Below are 22,428 nucleotides of genomic sequence, written 5' to 3' on the forward strand. Positions count from 1 at the left end.
GTTGTTCCATTTTTTCAGAGCAGGCTTATTCTGTAGTCATTGTATCATAGCAAAATTTACCATGTATTAGATCAACACTAAGCTGAAACTCAGGGTATTAACTCAAAACTGTGCGTTTTTCACGTGATCTGAAATACCAAAGCATTTAATCTCTTGATCAGCTTTTTTTTCTTTTTCTTTTTCTTTTGTTTGTGGTTTTTTACCCACAAATACCTTTAGAATTAAAAGATAAAGGGACAAACAAATGTCCGCCTGTCCTGCAGTCCTTGGTCTCCCCCTCATGTTGGGAATTCCAGCACCATCTCCTCTCAGTTATGGGCTCGGTTATGTCAGGTTGTGACCCGGTGCCTCAACGTCCTCCCTTGGCCATCGCCGCCTGCATCTGAGTTCCGAAATAGCTACGGAGTGACGGGAATTTGCACAGATGCTGCTTTTATGAGTGCCAAAAAAAAAGGAAAAGTAAAAGACCCTTACTGTCCATCCATAAATATTTCATGCGGATCATTTCTTATTCATTGATTGCTGCCAAGGTGGCACGGGAGCCTGCCCGGCTACATGGCTCCTGGGCACATCATCCCCATGGAAGGGGGATGGCTATGGTAGGGAAGGTGTGGTTGGTGGTGGCTCTTGCTCCTCCAGAGAGGACATCTGGGGATGTCCTGGGGAACAACCCCAGGTTCCAGTATATGTTGGGGAATGACCTATTAGAAAGCAGTATAGGGGAAAGGGACCTTGGGGTCCTGGGGCATAGCAGTATGGCCATGAGCCAGCACTGTGCCCGTGTGGCCAGGAAGGCCAATGGGACCTGGGGTGGGTTAGAAGGGGGTGGTCAGTAGGTCAGAGAGGTTCTCCTGCCCCTCTGCTCTGCCCTGGGGAGACCACACCTGGAATATTGTGTCCAGTTGTGGCCCCTCAGTTCCAGCAGGACAGGGAACTGCTGGAGAGAGTCCAGCGCAGCCACCAAGATGCTGAAGGGAGTGGAGCATCTCCCGTGTGAGGAAAGGCTGAGGGAGCTGGGGCTCTGGAGCTGGACAAGAGGAGACCGAGGGAGGACTCATTCATGGGGATCAATATGGAAAGGGGGAGTGTCAGAAGGATGGAGCCAGGCTCTTCTCGGTGACAACCAGTGACAGGACAAGGGGTAATGGGTACAAACTGGAACACAAGAGGTTCCACTTAAGTATGAGAAGAAACTTCTTCATGGTGAGGGTGGCAGAGCCTGGCCCAGGCTGCCCAGGGGGTTGTGGAGTCTCCTTCTGTGCAGACATTCCAACCCGCCTGGACACCTTCCTGTGTAACCTCATCTGGGTGTTCCTGCTCCATGGGGGGATTGCACTGGATGAGCTTTCCAGGTCCCTTCCAACCCCTGACATTCTGGGATTCTGTGATCTGCCCCTTGGCTGCAGGGTGCAGGTCCTATGGCCCCTGGTCCTGCACGTTGTCCTCTGCTTGGCTTGGAGCACAGGAATAGTTAATTTGTTCCATTGAGGTCAGCGTGTATGGGATAAATCATCCATATGCATGAGTGTTCCCAGCGGTAGGATTGAAGGTCAAGTTTCCTTGACGCGGGTGTGAGAAGAGCCCGTCCTTCTGCCCCAGGGCTGCGGGGTTGGCCGGGCTGGTGCAGCAGCCCGGGGTGGTTTGGGGTGCCCAGACGTGCGGCTGCTCCCACACATGGGCTGGAGGGAGCTGGAGATGGGTCCTCTGGTGCTGCTGTCACCCGTGGGTGACAGGGCGCGGCCACCAGTCTGCTGGGTTGGGCGATGTCTCTTTTGTGTGTCTGTCATACAACTCAAGGACTTCTTAAGGGTTTTGTTTGTTTCTTCGGAGATACTAAATGCTCAGAGCTCCCCTCCGACTTCCCTCACAGATCAGCATTCTTGAAATTTAATTTCCCTGTGGCGTGGTTTTTCCCATTGTCAACCAGGGGCCATGTTCGTTAGTGATTTCTTTGAAGACAATGGTGGAAGATGCCCTTGATCTACAGACCAGGATTTCATTATATTTTCATATACATTTTTGGTAGCTTTCCTCTGTTGCTTCAGAACAAACAAAAGGCACAGATCTCACTGTATCCAGTTGGGAATACATTTTATTCTTTAGCAAAATGTTGTTGTAATAAAATGTTTTTGTTTGTTAAAATGTTCTCTGCTTTATTTATAAGCCACAAATGCGCCTTCCCATTTTGACTCTCACAAAAGAAGAAATTTTCCAATGTGCCTTAAGTTTGTTAGTTAATTCAATATGATGCCAATCAGATATTCTCTGAGAATTGCATAAATAATCTTTTGGGGCCCATGTTTTGCGTGTCTGTATAATATCCAACATCATCTTAAAGACTGTGGTTCTTAGGGATGGAACTGGAGGAGAAAATGTTTGAAGAGGATTTATAATATTTACTGCAATAAAGAAATTTTGGGATTACTCAAAGATCCTGTCAGTATTTGGGTCAGAAATACAGCCCAGAGGTATTAGTATGATAGGCAAGTATAAGCATTAGACTGTATTAGTGATTTAGCTATCGTAATAGCACAATGGTCTGTCATGTGATGGCGAGTGCACTGAACATTTATTGTGGATTAGCCAGAAAAAATGCACAAGCTGTCTTGCAAACACACGTGGGAAGGTGACTGATGCTGCTTTTGCTGGTCCCTGCTGAAAGGGGCACGTTGGAGAAGAAATTTGTGATTGTGGAAAAGAAAGGCAAAATCATTTCCTTCCCAGTTCTTTCATTAAAAAAAGAAAATGTTGCTTCACTTGGAGTGGTTAGAAAATAAGTAACGGTTGACCTATTCTTCTTTGTAAAGGAGTATTGGAGCATGAGCAGCGTGTGATAGTTTACATACATGTTTTGGGGAGCTACTTTGGTATCTCCTCTGAAAACTCTGACTAGATGTGGAAATTCTTATTACATTCCCAAATAACAATTTTCTGTGGTATGATAAATCCTTCTGCCTGCTCTAAGTGGAAAAAAAAGCTTAATCCATATGAATATTGAAATACAGCTAGATACAAATTGAGTTTTGTCTGATATTTCAGAGTGTTTTCCCATCTCATAAACAGTTTTTCCAGAGGAAGCTGGAGATAATAGGCAAAAGTCTACTATTCCTTTTTGCTTTGTAAGACCAGGCTTTAGATCCTTTGATCCTCCCCTCCTTTTCCATGACCTCTGCTAGGGTCTTAAAATTATACATTCCAGGTTACACCTCCACAATTTTCTGTCCTGGGATGATGAAAGGATTTGCGTATTATGGTAATAATGTAAAAAATCCTTTTGGAGCCTAGTTAGTAATTTGAAACTGCAACAAAAAAAAGTAATTTCCAAAGCAAATTACAATATTCATAAAGTGTTAAACAGATAGATACCTAACTAATTTCTAATTGCGCTTGTATTCTTGAGGATCTTGCATTGCCCTTTTTTGAGGCCTGCCTGCTTGCTCCCGTTTAATTTGTCCTTTGCTGTGTGCAGTGGATTAGCATTTCATCAGGGTGGATTAAGACTGAGCTGACACTGAAGCTTTCCTTTTTATTTTTACATGCGCGCGCGTGGGGACGAGCGGCTGCGTGCACGTTCCGTTATCCGGCTGCCCATTCCTGGTGGGTGCCGGTGTGGACGGGAGCCCTGAGCTAACGAGCAAGGAGAAAACTGAAACGGATGAAACTCGTGTTAAAAAAACAACATGCACAAAACAAACAAAAAAAAGTCAGTCCCCGGGGAGAAATTGCATTGAGGTTGCCGGCTGGGTCGGCGCGGGAGATTTCATCGGGCTAAAATGATGTCACATGGAGCGAGGGCTTTAGTGGTTTTATTTAGCTCCTAATCCCCACACACGGCTCGGCCAGTTGTCCATGTGCGCGCCGTCCCCGGCGGCAGAGGATAAAGCATCTGGGCCGAGCGCGGCCGCACCGCGCGGGAAGGGTCTGTCCCTCCCCGACCTGCAGCCAGAGCGGGCGGCAGCCGCCGCCCCACGCTTCACCTGCTAAGGTTTCGAATAATTAATAATTCAGGCAACGCTTTGAAAGGTAAAACCGCCGGTCGGTGGTTTCTGAAGTCCCGGGAGGGCTCAGGCGGAGCACGGTCTGGTTTGGATGTGCGCCGGAGAAGTGCTGACAAGGAAGGCGCCTCCTCTTCTCTGTTTCGGCGAGAGCAAGTGGCCTCGTGGCAATGCCCATCCCCAGCAAACACCCCAACATCGGCCGCTCACAGAGCTGGGATGCTGCCGGCTGGTATGAAGGCAACTGGGAGAGCGAGAACGCCTTCGAGTACCAAAGGCCACCGGGCCGGAGGAGCTCCCTGACCTACGGCGGCGAGGGCGGCTGGTATGAGCCACCGCGAGCGAACGATATCATCTTGCAGGGCGGCGCGGAGCTGAAGCAGGAGGCGTACCCATACCAGGATGCCGCCTTTGCCCCCGGGTCCCTCCGGAAAGGCTCTGTGCCCGACTTCACCTACTGCGACCGGCAGGCAGCCATGGCGGGCCGGGGCTCGCTGCCACCCCAGGATTACTACAGCGACCCATCCCTGTCGGCTCGGTCACCCAAGGACCCTCGCTGCTACCGCGACCACATGGTGAACCGCCCGCTGGCCGGCTACGGGGCACCGGGCAGCCGGCTGTCCTGGGACCAGGCCCCGGGGCGCCCGCCCGCCCCGCCGGAGGCCGTCCGCCTCTACAGGGACCCCAAGATGGCCCTAGATGGGCAGCGGATGCGCAGCAGAGATGTCTCCCCAGCACGGTACGGCGCGGAGCCCCCCGGCCCACGGTACGCGGCAGAGCCGCCCACCTTCCCTGGCAGACAGGCCTATGGCGACAGGTCAGAGCGGCCCCCTGAGCCGGCGGGGGGCAGGCAAGCCGTCCCCACCTGCCTGGTGGTGGACCCCACCAGCGGCACCGGTGCTGGCTACGGGCCAGGCCGGGAGAGCGCTGGTGCCAAGGGCCCCTACGACAGCTATGAGGTGGCAGTGGCGACCCCTTCCCACCCGCCAGTGCCTCCCACCTTCCCTGGGCCCGAGGGGAAGAGGAGCTTCGACCCCGAGTTCGTAGCGCTGCTGCGTGCCGAGGGCGTCTCGGAGAGCACCTTCGCCGCCCTGCTGCAGCAGGGCTTCGACTCCCCAAACCTGCTGGCCATGATGGAGGAGAACGACATCAAGTCGGTGGCTCCGAACCTGGGGCAGGCCCGCGTGCTCTCCCGCATCGCCCACAACTACAAGGCAGAGATGCAGCTGCAGAGGCAGGAGCGGAGGAGCGGGGTGCTGCGCCCCAGAACCCGCTCCAACAGCTTCAGCCACCGCAGCGAGCTGCCGGGCGACTACGGAGCGCCCCTCGGCTCGGTGCCCGCCACGGACGGCCCCGCCGCCCCGCAGCCTCCTCTGCAGCCCATCTCCCCGAGAGGGGGGGAGATGCACCGCCGGCCATCCAGCGCCCCAACCCAACACCTACTGGAGACCACCACCTACCCCACCTCCGTGGGGGCTCCTCAGGGGCCGCACTTTCTCCCCGGTTCTGGATACAACACCCCCCTGCCTTGCAACACGCACCCGCGTCCAGCCTCCGCCTACTCTGCTCCAGCCGGCATGCCCATGACCGCGACCAACCCGCACCCCAGCCCCAAAACGGCCTACCCCACCACCTACACGGTCCCCATGGAGCTGATGAAGAGGGAGCGGACCACAGCAGCGTCGCCAGCGCCCAGCCCGCACGGCAGCCCACAGCTCCTCCGCCGGCCCGGAGCGCCGGGAAACGGCGGCCTGGCGCCCACCGGACCCGCTTTCCCTGCCCAGCCCTCCCCGTACCCCAAGCTCAGCAGGCGCACCGGGCCCCCCGTCATCGTCTCCACCATGGCATCGCCTGAACCAAGTAAATTCCGAAGGGGCTTAGCCCATACGGTAGTTTAGAACCGCTTTGTTGGTGCTTACTTAACCCTCCAAAAAACACGGTCAAGTATGTTGCGGTTTCATGCCTAGATGTTAGACTCTTTCCTATTTAGCAAAGGAGGGAAATGGGATTTTTTTCACAGGGCTGTGCTGGCTATGCGGAGCTAAAGATGCTGGTTCTCTCTCTGTGCTTAAATTCCAGATATTTTATTTGTTTAGCCAACTTCAGTTAAGAGTGAGCGGTATTTCATATAATGCTTCCAGGGTTAATCTTGCCGTTCCTGTTGTTTGTAGAGAACGAGAGATTAGATACTGTGCTGGCTGAGCAATTAGGACTACAGGGTTTGCTGCAGATTGACTTTCTACCACTGTTATCAGGCACAAATGTGTTCCTCCGAGGAAATAGTTGGCATTGTTTTGACTCAGTTCAGCAGAGAGCTGATGGTGTTATTCGAGAATCGACTTACCTTTGGCCATTACCTGAGTCTTTTCTTTTTATTATTAATTTGCTGTTTTATCAGGCATACGAAATAAACCCCTTGATTTCCTTCTAGAGATGCCTGTAAGTGAAGCGATGTAGCTGTTAAAGTAATAGGTCTGTGCTTAAAACTAAAAGCCTGTCATTAAGCAGCAGAACAATAAAAATGAATAGTGGCCCCTGCTTTCCCCCCCCTGCTCCAAGTGCTCAGGCCCTTGGCTGCTGGGATGTGAAGGTGGATGAGCAGAGTAGGTTCCTCTCCTCTGCTTTGGAGATGTACATTGGTGATAACACTCAGCCTGACGAGAACTGGCCCCTAAAACCACACTGCAACGTATGAGGAAATTTGGCAAATCCATTCCTTTGTGGCTCAACTGTTTTTGGAAGAAATCCCTTGAAATGTTCTTCCCGGTGGTGACTCTGAGCAGGGAATTTTATCCCTGTGCAGTTCAGCTGAACTCCCATGCAAACAAGTCTCAAACAATGTGCTGTGCCCACGTACAGGCACAAAGCTTTAATAAAAGGATACCATTTATAGGCATAGAGACGGTGCCAAACTGGTGATGCCATTCCACAGGAATCTAAATAAAGAATGATAAAGTTGTCAAAATGCAGACACTTGGCGCACCCCGTTCCCTGGCTCACCATAATTACACAGCTAGGAAGTAGATGCTGTTTCTTTTGTGCGTATGCATCCTTTATTTAGCTGGTATGATGTATTGATTTCTAAAAAATGCTTAAATATCAGGCGACACGTTTTTGGTGACAATGTAGCGCAAAAGTAGCACATCCAGGCAGTATTTTTAAATAAGCCGTTTCCCAAAGCCATAAAAAAAAGGATGGACTGGCATAATGCGGGGAGCGCAGATACGTCACGTCCATTTGTTTGCATTACGTCTGATTGAGCCGGTCGGTGCCATGAAAGCCCCATGCGAGGGACCGCTGGAGCACGGGCATTGGAACGCTCTCCTCCGCCATGAGAAACACACCCCTTGTTCCGTGTGTCTTGTGTGAAAACTGCAAACCCTGTTCTCTAAAAAATCTAGATATTATCCCTTCCCTTCAGGAGAATTACCGGCGCACAACAGGAGGAAGCCGGCAGCATTTCTGTGCTGCTGAGCTCCTTCTTGCTACTCGACCCTTTTATATTTTTTGCCTTCGACCAACTCATTTGCATGAGGATGACATTTGTTGCTCCAGTAATTTCATCTGATAATGGCCAGCTTGCAAAGCGGATCTGAAAACATATTCCTTAATTATGTGTTGCTAAGCAACGAGAGGGTTTGGCCATAATCACAGAAAGATTATCTTCTCATTGAAGTCCCTGAAAGGTTTAGCTGAAGTAGGACCTGTTAAATTGCCTTCATTTTTATTTATTTCCCCTTTTTATTTTCCAAATAGGCTGAGAGGTCTTCTTCCTGTTAAACTATATTTTAAAAGTAGAAGCCAAGGTAAGACACACGGCAAATGGAAGGATAGGGATTAAAAATGGAAGGTGTGGTGGTTTGTAGACGTTTGGGCTGTGTTGAGGAGTCACTCTTTAAGGAACGACATTGCTAAGGAGTGTTCACACTTACACATGAGGTGATAAGCGAATGTTACAAATATGTTAAGATGTTTTTAAAACATTGAGCGGATGACAGAAACTTGACTAAATCCAGGAAAATTGTATTTGCCAGCAGGAAAAGACAGGATGTGTTCTTAGGAACGACGAGCCTTCTCCTGGCTGGAGCTGTGGATACTTGAATTGCAAGGTGAAAGCAAGTTCAGTATTAAATTGTGCCTTTAAACGGCTGGAAATATTTTCTGTCGGTATAGCTTTATGTCTTCTCGGTCAGCAGAGGGTTATAAAATGTATATTATAGTCCGGTGATGTTCTGAAGCTTGTTATATCGATAGGGGTTTAAAATAGATCATTTCGGTTATTTTTAAAGTCTTGTTGGAGTATGTGTTGTAGTCTTTCTACAGTGAGTTATTTCTAGATACCTGATTTATGGTTTTATGCTGAGCTTTGGCACTCTGCACGGATTCTGCACAGCTCCTGTTTACTTTTGTCTCCTGCCTGGTGTTTCTGATGGTAGACAGCATCTTGTGCAGGGATGTAGGCACGCACCGCATGCTTATGGGTATGGATCAATAAGGGAAAATCAGCAACGAGGTTTATTACTGCAACTTCGTAGCATTTCGTAACATTATTATTAAGAAGTCAGATAAATTGCTCATCCCAGGAACATCACAACCGTGGCTCTGGCAAAGCTGCCGCTCTCTGCGTCATCAAGACCTTGTGCGTGAAGCCGTTGGGAACGGCTTCCCAAAGGAGAAATGACCTCGGAGACGGCTGATCCCACAGCCGTGTCATCCGTGGTGTCTCAGGTAGTGAATGCACTGAGTTGTTTCAACTGGAAAAATACACCCTGCGAAGTGTGAGCAACAAAACCGTATTGCTGGGGCTCTGCTGGCAGAGCCGGCCTGTGGGCAACCTGCTGCTGGAGGGGCTGGACGTGCCGGGAAATGAATAGTGCGGGTCAGCCAAGGTAAACCACGTCTAACCGTCACTGATCAGATCACTGGAGCTCCACCTCCAAAATGTCCCATCTTCAAATTATTATATTTGCTGGTGTTTTTAATAGATTACTCAATTTGTATTTATTTTAATCCAATTTTTCAGCTTTAAAGCAGTTGGCTGATAAGAAGTCTTGTATTTTTGCAGCCAGCGTAGACTTGTTCCAAACAAGGGGTCAGTCCACATTTCTGTTTCTGATGTTGGATTTTGGAAACTCCAGTGAGGAACAGTGATTCGTTGCCAATACATGTCTTGGATGGTTGTTCAAACTCTAGTTTACACATGATGGTAGGACAGCAAATGATGGCAGAGAGGGAGATGTGTCCCACAGGGATGAACAGGGCCAGGCTGTACAAGTCAGGTGTGTGACATGAGGAAGGAGAAGCACAATTACTTGGCTTTAAGTTTTGCTTAAAAACCTGTCCAGAGTTCCTTGGACAAGCAGGTCTCACCAGCATGAAGGGGACTCATCTTTTATCAGCTTAAAGCCCAGCTAGAAATATCTTTTACTGTGATCAGCTCAGCTCTGCTTACACTGTTTAACGCTTGATTGCGATTCTTTTTACTGATACTTTCTACCCTGTGATAGATAAAAATTGTGTTAAGCACACAGCAGTTCCAGGCTGCAGCTCTTCCTGTGGGCAACCCCGAAGACAAGAGGGCATAGTCAGGAGCAAGCGCCTTGATGGTTGTTCAAGGATGGTTAAAAGAGCCCATTGAGATTGGTTAAAAGAGCAACATTTGCCCATTCTGTTATGAGAATTGCACTGAAATTTTCATAGCTTTTTATGGGCAGGGAGAGTTTAGCAGTGACATTTCACACACAATATACATTTCATTTCACACGCAGTATAAATAAATTTTTGATGTTGATTTATTCTTTGCCCAATGTACCATAGAGCTGACAGTTCAGAAATCAACTTCAGCTTTTTTTTTACTATGTTTTCTGTACAGACTGTAGCATGTAATCACAATATACACATGTGAGGCAGCTCAATTAATAATCCAGACTGAAACGACACCAAAGGAAGCTCCGTGTACTGAATAAATCTGATTTAATTTGCACATTGACCTGACAGACCACAGCAAGCCCTCGGAGCCATTCCCAGCTCGCGTGTGTCTCCAGGTAAAGTGAAGTCTGCACTGCATTCACTGGCAGAACCGTGGACTAAGAATTTTAACTGGGATTGTAACTTCCAAACAAAAATACTTGATTGGAATAAGCAGGCGTGTCTTGCAAGTGTCTGCCATCCTCGTGGTCACGGCATCGTTTGCAAGACGTTAGTGCGCAAATTGGTAAGGGTGGTAGCTGGAAATGCTCCCGGTGAGTTTGGGAAAGGCTCTCAAAGGCTCACAAGGACTCTCTGCACACTCGGTTGGGCAAACGAGTGTGTGGATGTGGATGTGGATGTGCGTCGTGTGCGGATCTCAACCTGGATGTAATCAGAGCTGCTGGCGGGAGGAGGGCAAACGGCTGAAGAACAGAGCGTGCGAGAGATGTGCGGAAAACCGCTTTCCTAAAATATTGACTGGCTTGGCCAGTGTGCGCACACCATTCACTGATTGCAGAGAATACGCTTTTAAAAGACTTTTCTAAAGGTTGGAATACGCTTTTTATAATGATTTTATCAAAAGCAATATAAAGTGTCAAACTCATTCCTGTTGTAATTCATTGACTTTAGTGCCATGGCAATAAAAATGAATTTGGCCTGTCGGAGGAGAACGTGTTGTCAGAAGCACAGGTGTTGTCATCTTCAATTTACACTCTCCTTTTACCCTCGGTCTGTAGTTCTCTATCATTGTTAGGACTTCCATATATCCAGATCATTCTCCGACTATATTTACTGACATTTTTTTTTAGCTTTCTCTTAAGTAGTTTCCATAGCTACAAACTTAGTGTTCACAGAGGGGAAAAAATTTAAAGGTTTCTGATCATTATTGTATTAAACCTTTTATATTTCTTCTCCTTGTGTTTCTCATGCCGTGACGCTACAGACTAGTTTAATGAAAATGCTGCACAACTGAATTGTCTGTTACTTTTAAAAGCGAAGTAGGTGCTGAGCTGAATACTTAAAAAGCAGAAGACCAAAAAATCATTAAGCAACTGATTTAGAATAAATGTTGCAGACGCAGGACATATATTAGTACGGTTTATATATAGCAACTGGCAGATGAGCTTTTGACTTTTGTGCAAAAGCTAAATAAAACCTGACATGAACAGCATTCCACTGGCTTTTGGTGAAGAAAGCTAATATTTAATCTCTTCTGGCTGCTGTTTCTGGTGTTTTGTTAAAGATGAAATGTTACTTGGCGTGTGGGGGTCATGTATGTTATTTTTCCGTAGCAATATTGGTTCCACCTCTCCATTAGAGAGGTGCTGGGCAGCTATGTCCTGCCTTGGTGTAACGTTAAGAAGGGCTTGGTGCAACCTTAGGAAGGGTTTGGTGCAACTTTAGGAAGGGTTTGGCCAGGGCTGTGCTTTGGCAGCGTGGTGGGACCCTCAAGCAGCTTTTTTTAGAGAAACAGGAGGTTTCTGGGTGTCTCTGCCAGCGCCCTGTCCGGGGGTTTTGCCTCCTGCACTCCCAATCCAATTAGCCGCTCTGGAGCAGGTGGAGCAGATTAGTGCCCGGCTTTCCTTCCTCCGCCTTCTCCCCCAGTGCAAAGGGTGTCGAGGCCCATAATCTGCTTAAACCTGCGTCCCATGGCACATTGTAACACAGCCCAAGGACCACCCTGTGCCCCTTCCCCTCTGACACAGCATCCCTGTGAGGCTCCTGTGGTTCAGTTCCCCCCTGCGATGGCTCCAGGTCTCGGGTAGTTCGGAACACCTTGACCTAACCTCATTTATAAGGTATAAATATCATTTTTTTTTGCAGGTAGGGTGGTGAAGGGATCTGACCTCTCGCCACATATTGCACATGGAAGAAGAGGAGGGGCTGGGAGACGGGGGAGAGTACAGAACTCTTCCACCGGTTCCCAAAAGCTTTATAGTCCGCAAGAGGAGGGTGATTTAGGCTCTAATCCGACAGATAAGCAGGTTGTCACTGTAAGAAGGAAACCAGCAGGGCTTACCTGGAAGGCTGGAGCCGGTGGCGATCCTTGGTAAATACTGATATGGACAGCCAAGGTGGCATTCTCGTGTTTTATTTATAGCTGCAGATACATACACACATGAAAATGGGGAGAAAAACTCTCAAAAATATCACGGTGTATCAGTCCTTATCCGTTTAGATCGGTATTTCTGCAGAGTCTTCATGGCTTGCCAGAAGTGTTTTGGTTATCAAGAAATTTATCGTTCCATAGGCTGTCATACCAACTTGGCAAGTAAATAAGCAGACAAGATTTTGCTTAGACAGCAAACACAACAAGAAGTCATAATTTTGGATAGCCTTTCAATGAAAAAAGTGAGAAAATATCAAGACTGAGGTTCCGTTGAAACGTTTGGCATGTGTTTTCCAGATGTGAAGGTGGTATGTGCGGGTGGGTTCCTACCTCCACACCAAGGAGCCGCATCAGGAGCGTAGGGTGGTGGGATACAAGAACCTGATGGTGTCCTCTGGACTTCTTTGCTCATCTTCTTAACCCTGACACGTTTCCTGACACTGGTCCTAACACTTTAAATCCCTGAGTGGTTTCAAGCCACCTCCTACACTCTACTTTGTAAATTATCAGCCCTTTCTTTTGATGGTCCAGTCTCTTCCTGGAGACTCTCGTTGGTACCCACAGAGTGAAAAAACCCAGGAAGGGAAACATCACACACAGTGAATTGTTGTGTTCGCTGCCTTCTTCTGAATGCCTTATTATAAAGCTATAAATGAATATTCAAAAAGTACGGTAGTTCATACGGGTGCATATATTTTGCTCTGTTGATGAAAGGAATCTTGATCAGTGTGCATCAAAGGTAACAGAGTATTCAGTGTGAACAGCAGAGTATCAGTATCTGATACCGAAGTTATCACAAAAGCCCAAATACAGCTTTAGTGATCCTACCTGGCCAGCAGCTGTGATTCCTGTTCATCTCGAGCTTTCCCTGTCTTTGAATTCTTGTTCATGTTGAGTGGACCTGAATAAGAGTGGAAGTTGTTCTCTTCCCCACTGCAACATTTGTCTTAAGAATCTTAAATTTCCATTGCATTGTTGTTTGCCGCGGTTGTGGTTCTGTTTCATCCACGGTCAGGGCTAAAAGGTCCAGAAGGCGGAATTACTGTAATAACGCCGATGATTGCACTGTAACGCAATGCCGAGCAACCTGTCACGCTCTGCATTAAGAATTTTCATATTATTTGGCCGGGGAAGGTATTTTCTGTACTTCATCCTAAAAGCCGGGGCTCCTGAGCAGCCGTGTGGCCAGAGGCCAAGCCCCGGTATCGTCTCGCTGGCGTGTGATAAGCAAGATACAGAGATAAGTCTTGCGGACCAGCAGCCCCATGCTCTGGCTCATCAGCTCTTTTTCACTCCAGTTTTCCATTCCATTTCCATTTCTCGCATGAGAAAGGCCAACCAAATTAATATTTCTAATTCCTGGAGAATTTCTTTCTGGACAAGCAGCTTCCACAGTAGGGAAGTGAGTGAAGTTGTCCCTCCATCTGAAAAACTGTAGTTTTTTCATTGATTTCAGTAGGAAAAGAGTTCTGTCCTCCCCTGCAAAAGCAACCAGCTCCATATAACACACCTTTATTGCATTTCTTAAAATTAGATCTATGAAACCACTGGTTTCTTTAAGCAAGAGAGGCTGTAGACTTCATGCATCGAATGCCTGTGCATTATTAAAAATAATAGGTTATATTTGTCAAACGGATAATGAGTACGTTTCTTTCTCCGCTTTTCACTATTTTAATGAGTACAGGAAATGTTTGCTATTTATTTGCTTTCAGGTTTTACCAAGGAGCTCTGGAGATAATTGTCAAATGTCCAAGCGTGTATCAATATTTCATGAAGTGCTGTTTTTCCTCTGTACATTCACGAGTTAGGTCATTAGCACTGCGACTGTTATTAACAGTCTGAAGCAAGGCAAAAAAAGGCATTCCACCAAACGCTTGCAGGTTTACAATTGAAAATGTCCAAACCCAAATTCAAATAGAGGGCTTATGGGTAAAAATATATAGCGGCAGTGTTGCTGTTTCAAATGTCGCATGTTAAATCTGTTATTTTCTGCGGTTTGGGGGTCTGATGTGGAGAACGCTGAGGTTTGTCGGGGTGTCTGGGGGTTTGGCCCCGCACCGGCGCTTGCTGCGCATCGGGGTGTACCTTACCCAGATGGGGTATCCATGCACATCACGCTTTGGAAAACAAAATATTCCACCTTTCTTACCACCAGCAAATTAAATTCTGTTGAATTATTAAAGCTCAGATTGCTTTTAAATATAGTACTGATAAGCACTGTTTAGTTTTTGGTTGTTTTTGCGCGGTCAGCCTGACTTTGAGGTGTGTGTTAACAACTGTGTGTTAACAACTAGTGTTCTGCTTTGGACGTTTGCCATTTAGAAGTGGTTTAGTTGTGCGAATGGTTAAATGTTTCTGTTTTCTTCATTTCTAATAGTTTGGTTTGATGTGAAATTGTAATAATCTTGTTCTCTTTCTGATTAGGCAACTTAACCACATTTTTGGTGTACTGAGCCTAAAACTGTGATGCATCAGGCCGGCCTCTGCTCCTGTTAATGAACAGATCAGGCAGTCTAGCTATCCCCAAGAAAAAAAATAACTCAGAAAATGATTCATAGATACGGACCCAGCGTGCTGTGCTGTAGAGAGGGTGCTGTGCAAAAATGATGGATAAACTATTGTGGCTTTCTGACCATTATAAATGGCTGGGTTGCCATTTGTGCTTCACTAGGCACAAGTGAGTAGCAGCTGTGCCAGGAGCAAAAATCGAGACTTTAAACTTGGTTGAACTACACGAAGTCTAGAGCATTAGCATGAAAATCTGAAAGCGTACAGAGAGCTGGAAGGCGTCTGCAAAGAGCATCCAGCTCTCCTGAAACAGAAAATTGCTTCAGAGTTAGAGGTATTTAAAGCACAAAGGGAGAAAACCTGAGGCACAGCTGGCTGTTCTGCAGATGGGTTTGAAGAAGATCCTCAGATGTGGCAGAAGATGTCCGAAGTGACATATTTTGGGATAGTTTTAGGATAGTGACACTTTGGGCTCCAATAAACTGAAGGAGGTCACTTGTGAAAGCAAATGGCAATGCGAATCGTGGTAGCAGTTGAGTGGAAGGAGAAATGGTGATTGTGCAATATTGACACGACAGGAGTGTGTGGAGATAATGAATTTGATCGTGGCTCAATATTATAAAGTTCTAGACTGTAACCAGAGATATTTGTCAGAGGGAGGAGGGCGCTCGGGGTGAAAAACAAGTGCTTTGCTGAGTAAAAGCACCTTGTAAAGAATTTTCAGCTGTGAGAGGTGTGTAAGAGAAATGCAGAGCAGATCCATTTGACTGTCTTGTTCTACATTGGCACATGGAAAAGAGGGAGTCTGGGAAGCTGGTAATAAATATGACCTTTGTAACTTGTGCTTAGTTCTGAAATTGAATTTTTCTGTCTTGGTAGTTGTTTCCTGCTAGAGGTGAGCTTTGTCCTGGCAAATGTAAAGGCAAGTCCCGTTCTACCTTGGCTTCTGTGCCCGGTACAGCAGTGGGACTGCTGGAGCAGAAGTTGGACTCAACGCTTAGCCACGGTGTTATGTCCTCAGTAGTGATAGCATCTTAGTAGTGGTGGCATTAGAGAGAAGAGAAGAGCAAACCTGACCGTGTGGTACCCATCCATGTCCATTCATGTGCAGGCGGGCTGAGGCAAGAAGGGGGGGTGGGATCAGCAGGGAGGGAGACGGGTCTTTTGCAGCTGTGAAAGAAAGCAAGCGCATCAGTAGAGACATACGGGAAGCAGAGCTCACAGAAGGATTGGGAGAAACAACACTGGCTGCTACAAAGCTCAGCACTCGCGAGGTTTTGCACAGCGCAGGTTCACGTTACACAACAAGTTTATGGTCCGGGAAGTTGCAGAGCGCTTAGAGCCAAAGGAGATGATGCTCCACCATTCTCCCAGGAGGACACTGAGCTGCTTTTGCTCCAGGAAGGAAGAGGCGTCAGATGCCAGTAAGGAAGAAGTGCTGCTTTAACTCCTTCTGAAAAGCCTCTCGCGCTCCTCCCAGAGCCCTCAGGCTGCCGAGCAGCAGCCGGCCTTGCGGAGATAAGCACTTTGCAATGCAATTCCTGCCTTGCTTTTGGTGGTTTTGTGGTTCAGCTGTGGATTGCCTGCACCAGGTGCCAGGAGTGTGTGATTCCCCTCCGCAATACTCCCTGGAACGGGGAGAATCTGGCCACACTGCCTACCGGGACAATTTCCTGGGGAATCTCCAATTTCCTTTACTCCCACTCTGGGAAGTTATTAGGCATGCTGAGTTAATATGCCTCTTACCTGTTCGTTTGTTTAATCCGTTCAGAAGGCACGTAGCCAAAGCACCATGGTACTGAACGAGAAGTACAGACTGAGAAACGCCAGCTGCCCCACAAGCCCCGCTGAGCGTAGGCAAGGCTGGAAACTGCCCTGCAGAGTCGACAGGAGCAGCTTTCCCTCAGTGCAAACACATCTGGAGAAGGGGCAGAGGAAGGAATGAGGTAGGAGAGCAGAAAAAAGGAGAAAATAACACAACAGCAACAGTAAGCCAACCAAAATACTGCAGCAGGACAGGCGGTGACCTAAAGGTAGCCAGTTTCTAGGAAAGTGTTCCATGCTTGGGTTAGAAATACCCGGACTTGAGTCCATCCAAATACAGCAGTACCATGTTCGGTAAGTGGGTTGTGAGCCCTTGGGATCCGAGCGATGACTTGCAACCAGAATTTGGCAAAATAGCAAGTGAAAATTGTTGTGTTTTTTTATTTTTAGTTAGTCCCAGATCCAAGATTTCACTCCGCGTCATTTAAGATTAATTTTCTCGTAAACAGAATGCATAACCTGTGCTTTGCTGTTCTGTATCAAGCCATGCGGAGCTCCTGGGTGTCAGATGTAAGTTAGTTTTGGGTTTGTGGCCATATTCCTGCTGCAGAGGTATTCGGGGCAGAGACCTTCTGAGGACCTGCACCTCTCTGTCCAGTTTGGGATGATTCTGTTTCATCTCCTGCATGGACAAGCATCACGAGTGCATCCTCCAAGATTGTCTTTTTGGAGCCACACTCTGAAAACTCAGCCTTCCCGCTTCCATCGCTCTCCTGTCACCTGTCTGCAGACCGCAGCCGTGTTCCTCAGCCTCCCTCACGTCAGACACCTGCATTTCATTTCATTCTGGTGGCTGGTTTGAAGCAGAAGGACACAAGCACGCCGTGTTCAGTCACACAAGGTGGCAGCTCACCATGGCAAGGAGCATGCACAGCCCTGGGAGGCCATGGCTTCATGTTCAGTTACAGTGAGAGCATCTCAAGTGCACCCTTGGAAATGGTCCATCACCTGTGTTTCTCCTTGGCCAGAGTCTTCTGCTTAGGAGAGGCATCAGGATGTTGGTTTGCTGCTGCAGCCAAGAAGCATTTTCTCCTTTGGCATTCCCGGTGTCCCCAGACACGTGAGCTGCCTGTTCCCCAGGAGCACTGTTTTGGCACCGGCCGTTCGAGTTCCCATAGCGAGATGCTCGATTGCCGCAGTGCGACAGGTATCAGCTTCTTTCTGATGGCAGGTGTCAGGTGCTGGTTGGATTGACAGACCCACGTGTGACCCACACAGCGGAAAGATGCAGTTTCTCTACCTGTGGTTTTCTTCAGTCTTCTGTACAGTTCCCCATCCCTCTGCTGGGATGTACCCTGTGTCTCTTCTGTATCGACAGGGATTCCTGGACACTGTCACACCGGGGTTCACTGATGCTCTGAGAAGATGCCGGTAATCTCATGGACCACATTGTGTGGTTGCAGCCCATGACATGAAATGCTAAGCTGCAGTCGCAGTGTTGGGGGGTAGACTGACAGCTCATCAAAACTAGACAGTAGTTCTGTATTTGACATCTTGAGGTCAAAAACTGTCAGCTCCTTGATTTTTTACGGTGTCTTAATTCGCCTGGGGAGTGTTTTGAGCCTTGTCAAAACGTATTAATTAAGGCCAAGTCATATTCACAAGCTTGTACTGCTCTGATTCAGCTGCAGGACCACGCTTGATTTTCAGCCTAATAATTACAAATGGTTTCGGAGGATCGGGGGGGCTGATAGAGCTGGTTTCTGTTTCCTCCAGAGCTGTGTGTGCTTCAGTTTTTCCTTGCTCTTTGCCTTGGCAGCCTGTAGCATTGTTTTCCTCATCCTTATGAACGCAGCCAACTTTCTAATTAAGGAAACCACTCTGCAGCCATTATGGCTGTTCATTTGAGTTCTTTGTCCATACCCAACGTTTCCAGCTCCCCAGAAGATCTGAAGTCACTCTTTACTGCAGCTGAAGGAAGACAGGAGCTTTGGCTTAGGGCAGTCTCTTCCTTTAACTCTGTTAAGAAGCAGGAGCACTGCACCAAGCGCTGCCACGTGCAGCACATTCACTTCGTCAGAGCTTCAAATCCACCTCTGGCTACGACAAATACCGCTGAGGTTATTTTTCTGTCGGATTTTTGCACGAAAAAATATAATTATGAGAAATAAATATCACTTTGTGCTGGGCTTTACTGCTTACTGGGCTTGGAGCCTGAAAGGATTTAAAAGTCATCATGCTCTAAGGGAAAGTTGTAGCGAGAAAGAGGAGTGGAGGGCTGTTCCAGCCAGCTGGGGTGATTTGGGAAAAGGCTCGTCCTGACCGATGGAAAGGAGATGGAGAGGCAGCCAGCGCTGGCACAGCTACACCCAGGGAGATTAAGACCAGATTAGAAACTCGGCTTGCAGGGGTTCATCGTTTGCTTTATATTGTGACATTTATAAATGCAATTTTTTAAAAATCGTAGTTGGTGTCCCGTCTTGTATCTTTTGTTAACAGGCATTGTCATTGCTTCACGTTGCACTGATAACTGTATGAAGAGGATGGAGATCTAGTCACACGCATTATTGTGCTGTGCAAAAGTACCTGGGTGTGCAAGGAAAGAATATGCGCACTCCTCAGTGTCTGTGTGCAGCTCTTTTCTCAGCCTTGAGTTGGGCCAGAGTCCGGAAGACAATGCCATGTTAATGCATCACAGTTCAGTGCTTTTGATATTTCACAGCAAAGCACAATAACTTTTAACTCGTTTCGTTTCTGAAGTACACAAAATTTGGAACATATGCACCGCGTCAGGATTAATTGCCCTTGCCAGTCAACCCAGAGGAAACGCTCAGCTCAGGCCTGGTTGCTCACGCAGAGGGAACTCTTTGTGTTTGCTGCTCTACCTTTGCATCCCTAGCAACAGCGGGACCTTTTGCTTTTGGAATTAATTGTAAGTTAAAAATAAACCACAAAGACCTAGCCATTCTGGGAGTTACTGGAGAGAGTCCAATGGAGAGCTACAAAGAGGCTGAGAGGTCTGGAGTATCTTTGTTATGAGGAAAGACTGAGAGAGCTGGGGCTGTTCAGCTGGAGAAGAGAAGCTGAGAGGGGATCTTATCAGTGCTGGTCAGTACCTCCAGGGTGGGTGTCAGAGGATGAACCAGACTCTGTTCAGTGGTGCCAAATGACAGGATGAGGGGCAACGGGCACAGACTAAAGCACAGGAGGTTCCATCTGAACATGAGGAGAAACTTATTTCTTTCGAGGTGCCAGAGCCTGGCCCAGGCTGCCCAGAGAGGCTGTGGAGTCTCCTTCTCTGAGACATTCAAACCCGCCTGGACACGATCCTGTGTGATCTGCTCTGGTGACCCTGCGTGAGCAGGTGGGTTGGACTGGATGATCTCCAGAGGTCCCTTCAACCCCAGCCAGTCTGTGATTCACACCTGGTCGCTGTGGCAGTTTACTGCTCTTTGAGAAAAGCAGCATTTCTTGTGGTACTGTTGGGGCATCCTCGCAGTACAACTGGGTGCATGGAGGGATGGTGATGGGTACGTACAACATGGAGGAGGATTTGCCCAGCACCTGCTCAGCACCACCAGTGCAGGGTGGACTGGGAAGCTGTAGCGGGAGAGCACACCCAGCAGATGCACACGTTGTGTAGGTACCGCGCTGCATGGCCAATGGGGAGGAACGCACCTGTGCTCGGCCACGGGGCTCGGGGGAAATGGGAACAGCCACGGAGCCACCCGATTTACACCCAGGACTCCTGCACAACTTGGCTTCGCTGTGGAGGGCTGTGGTGGCCCAGTGCTCAGCTGCAGCTGAGTTCTCCATCCCTGTAGATCTGCTTTCCATCCTAGATAGGTCCCATATGGAAGGGAGCTCGCTACTAGCCAAAATAAAGACGCTCAGCAATCTGCCAGAGCCGGTTAAAGCATGTAGGCTGTTACAGGCAGAAAGAAATAAGATTTGGGGTAGAGGATACAAAATACATTTGCAAGGCAGCTAAGCCTGATGCTAAGACATTCTTTCTTTCAGCGTTGTTGTTGCCAAGAGCTGCCCTTGTGCTCAGACCAAAACTATTTTGGGTGGAACATTTGCTCCCTACTTTCTAGCAAGCCTGGTTGCAGGAATGAAGAATGGATTCTTTTCACTGGCCGCAGCTGGTTTGAATGATCCCCACACTGAACCCATTGACTCCGGGTGCTCCTCGTGTGAATCGCAAGGAAGCAGCAACTGGGTTTTTGTCTGTGTGCTTGGCAGGGGCAGAAATAGCGTAGCAGCCTTAAGTTCTCAAATTGGCTGAATGTCTGAATCCAGGCACAAGCCAGGGAGGACTCTGGTGTGTGCTCTGCACCTAATGCTGGCAGGACGCGTGGTTCACCAGCTCGGTCCGAAATAAGGAGGCAAAAGAGGATGAGATGTGCTTGTGTCTCAGGTGTCAGTGCAATGTTCTCTCTTCTGGTAGGTGATCTCTCTGTTGACCGCAACTTCTAAAAAGTTCCTGCAGATGAATCACCTTCTTTTTTCGTGTGGAAGGAAGAGGGTATCAGGGAAACAAACGGGCACAGAATTGTCTGTGTGCAGAGAGGGGACGGTGGGTCAAGGAAGGTTGCGCTGAGGATCAGGGCAAAGTTTGGGAAAGCTCCTACTGAAAGTAATGCCACTCAAGGGAAAGAGGTTTTGGGGTAATTACGAAGCCACCTCTGTATTCTTACACATTCTTAAGAAAGTCAGCTACCCATGTGTTGTAGATACTTTTGCAATATGGAGCTTTTCCTTGTACCATCAAAGGTATTAATTAGAGGAAGAGATTACAATGGGTACTGTTACAGTTTACCTCTTGGGTATTTGTGGAGTGAACCATGAAAACACAGACATATTTGTGTGTGAAGTTTTAAAATGCTCGTTTGGCTGGGTTTCTTGCTGAGCACCGTGTCTTACTTCACCCCTTTGCCCGCAGCCTGTGCCTCGAGATGACAGCCAGCGGGGCGGCTGCGTGTCACTGGCACCTAATGTGCTTCGGGGTCCCCCAGGACACAAGCGCTACGTCAGATCCTTGTTGCTGCAGGAGCCTTCATTTTGAAGATCCCAGGGAGTTTTCTCAGCCCACTCAGTTCACTTGATGTGTTTTGTAATCTGTATGAGGTAATCAAGTGTACAAGATTGTAGGCAGGGGTGTGATGCATCAGCATCCACCTTTGCCAAGTGTTTTCTCCTGCAAGGCAGGAAACCTCATCAACTTTCTGAAACTTCGGTGCAGGACTCTCCCTTTCTCTTCCCTCCCCTACCTCCTTCCCAAGAAATAAATGAAATCTGCTCGGTTCATTTTGCCATACCTAGCTCTTCTAGGAGGTTTGTGCACAGTTTTAAAATTAAGAAAAAATCAATTACTTGAGAATAACCATAGGGTATATAAGTGCAGCTCTTAGGTTGATAGGTGATGGGTTTTATTGAACTGATCAAATAGAGAAAACCATTAGAGGAAAACAGCTTACTGCTGCGGTATCGTTCAGTGTGATTTAGAGTTCTATAACTGTAGGCAAATTTGAAATATTTTTCACTATCTTCAGTATACATGATTAGATAAACCCATAGCCTGTGCTTACCTACATCAGCATTGTCTGTCTTCTCTGTGATAGCAAAGAGACATAAAAATGAAGACATTTTCAGCCCATTATAGTTTAACGTGGTTTCAAGAGCAGTCAGTTTCTCGACAGTTTGGATTTTATGTGTCATTCAATGCGCTGAGGGTGTCTGTAGGAGATGCCTCCCAGCAGCCGCGGGAGTTGCAGCGTAGCTGTCTTGTGGGTTCAGAAGAAAATCAGACGCCTTAGCTGTGAAGATCATTGGCTAAAATGTCAGTTCATGAAAAACAGAGCTCCTTGGAGAAGCATGTTGTGCCCCATACTTGGGCGAGGTTCTTCATGCCCGATGCTGTGACCAAATGAGCGTGGTGAACTTGGGGGGCTGCTGGGACAAGCTGGGGTGCAGCTCTCCAGCCCTTTCCCAAAGTGGTGGGAGGGTGAGAAGGTGACACCATGGTCAGAGACCTCAGTGAAGCCCGATGTAGTCAGGGAGAGGTGGGCGTTGAACCAC

General features: G+C 47.9%; 1 protein-coding gene across 6 annotated transcripts in view; it reads left to right on the top strand.

The window, feature by feature from the left end:
- Nucleotides 1-22,428, top strand: part of CTBP2 (C-terminal binding protein 2) — a 139,768-nt gene that overhangs the window by 90,527 nt on the left and 26,813 nt on the right. Inside the window, exon 1 of one of the 6 annotated variants that reach the window (XM_065066751.1) lies at nucleotides 4,039-5,855. The exons of the other annotated variants lie outside the window; for them this stretch is intronic. Within the exon in view, the coding sequence (XP_064922823.1) occupies nucleotides 4,166-5,855 (1,690 nt within the window). The 5' untranslated portion in view covers nucleotides 4,039-4,165. Of the gene's footprint in view, nucleotides 1-4,038; nucleotides 5,856-22,428 lie in introns of those variants that run through there. 6 annotated transcript variants of the gene reach the window in all.

This window comes from Columba livia, chromosome 6 (assembly GCF_036013475.1).
Source record: "Columba livia isolate bColLiv1 breed racing homer chromosome 6, bColLiv1.pat.W.v2, whole genome shotgun sequence".
NCBI lineage: Eukaryota > Metazoa > Chordata > Aves > Columbiformes > Columbidae > Columba > Columba livia.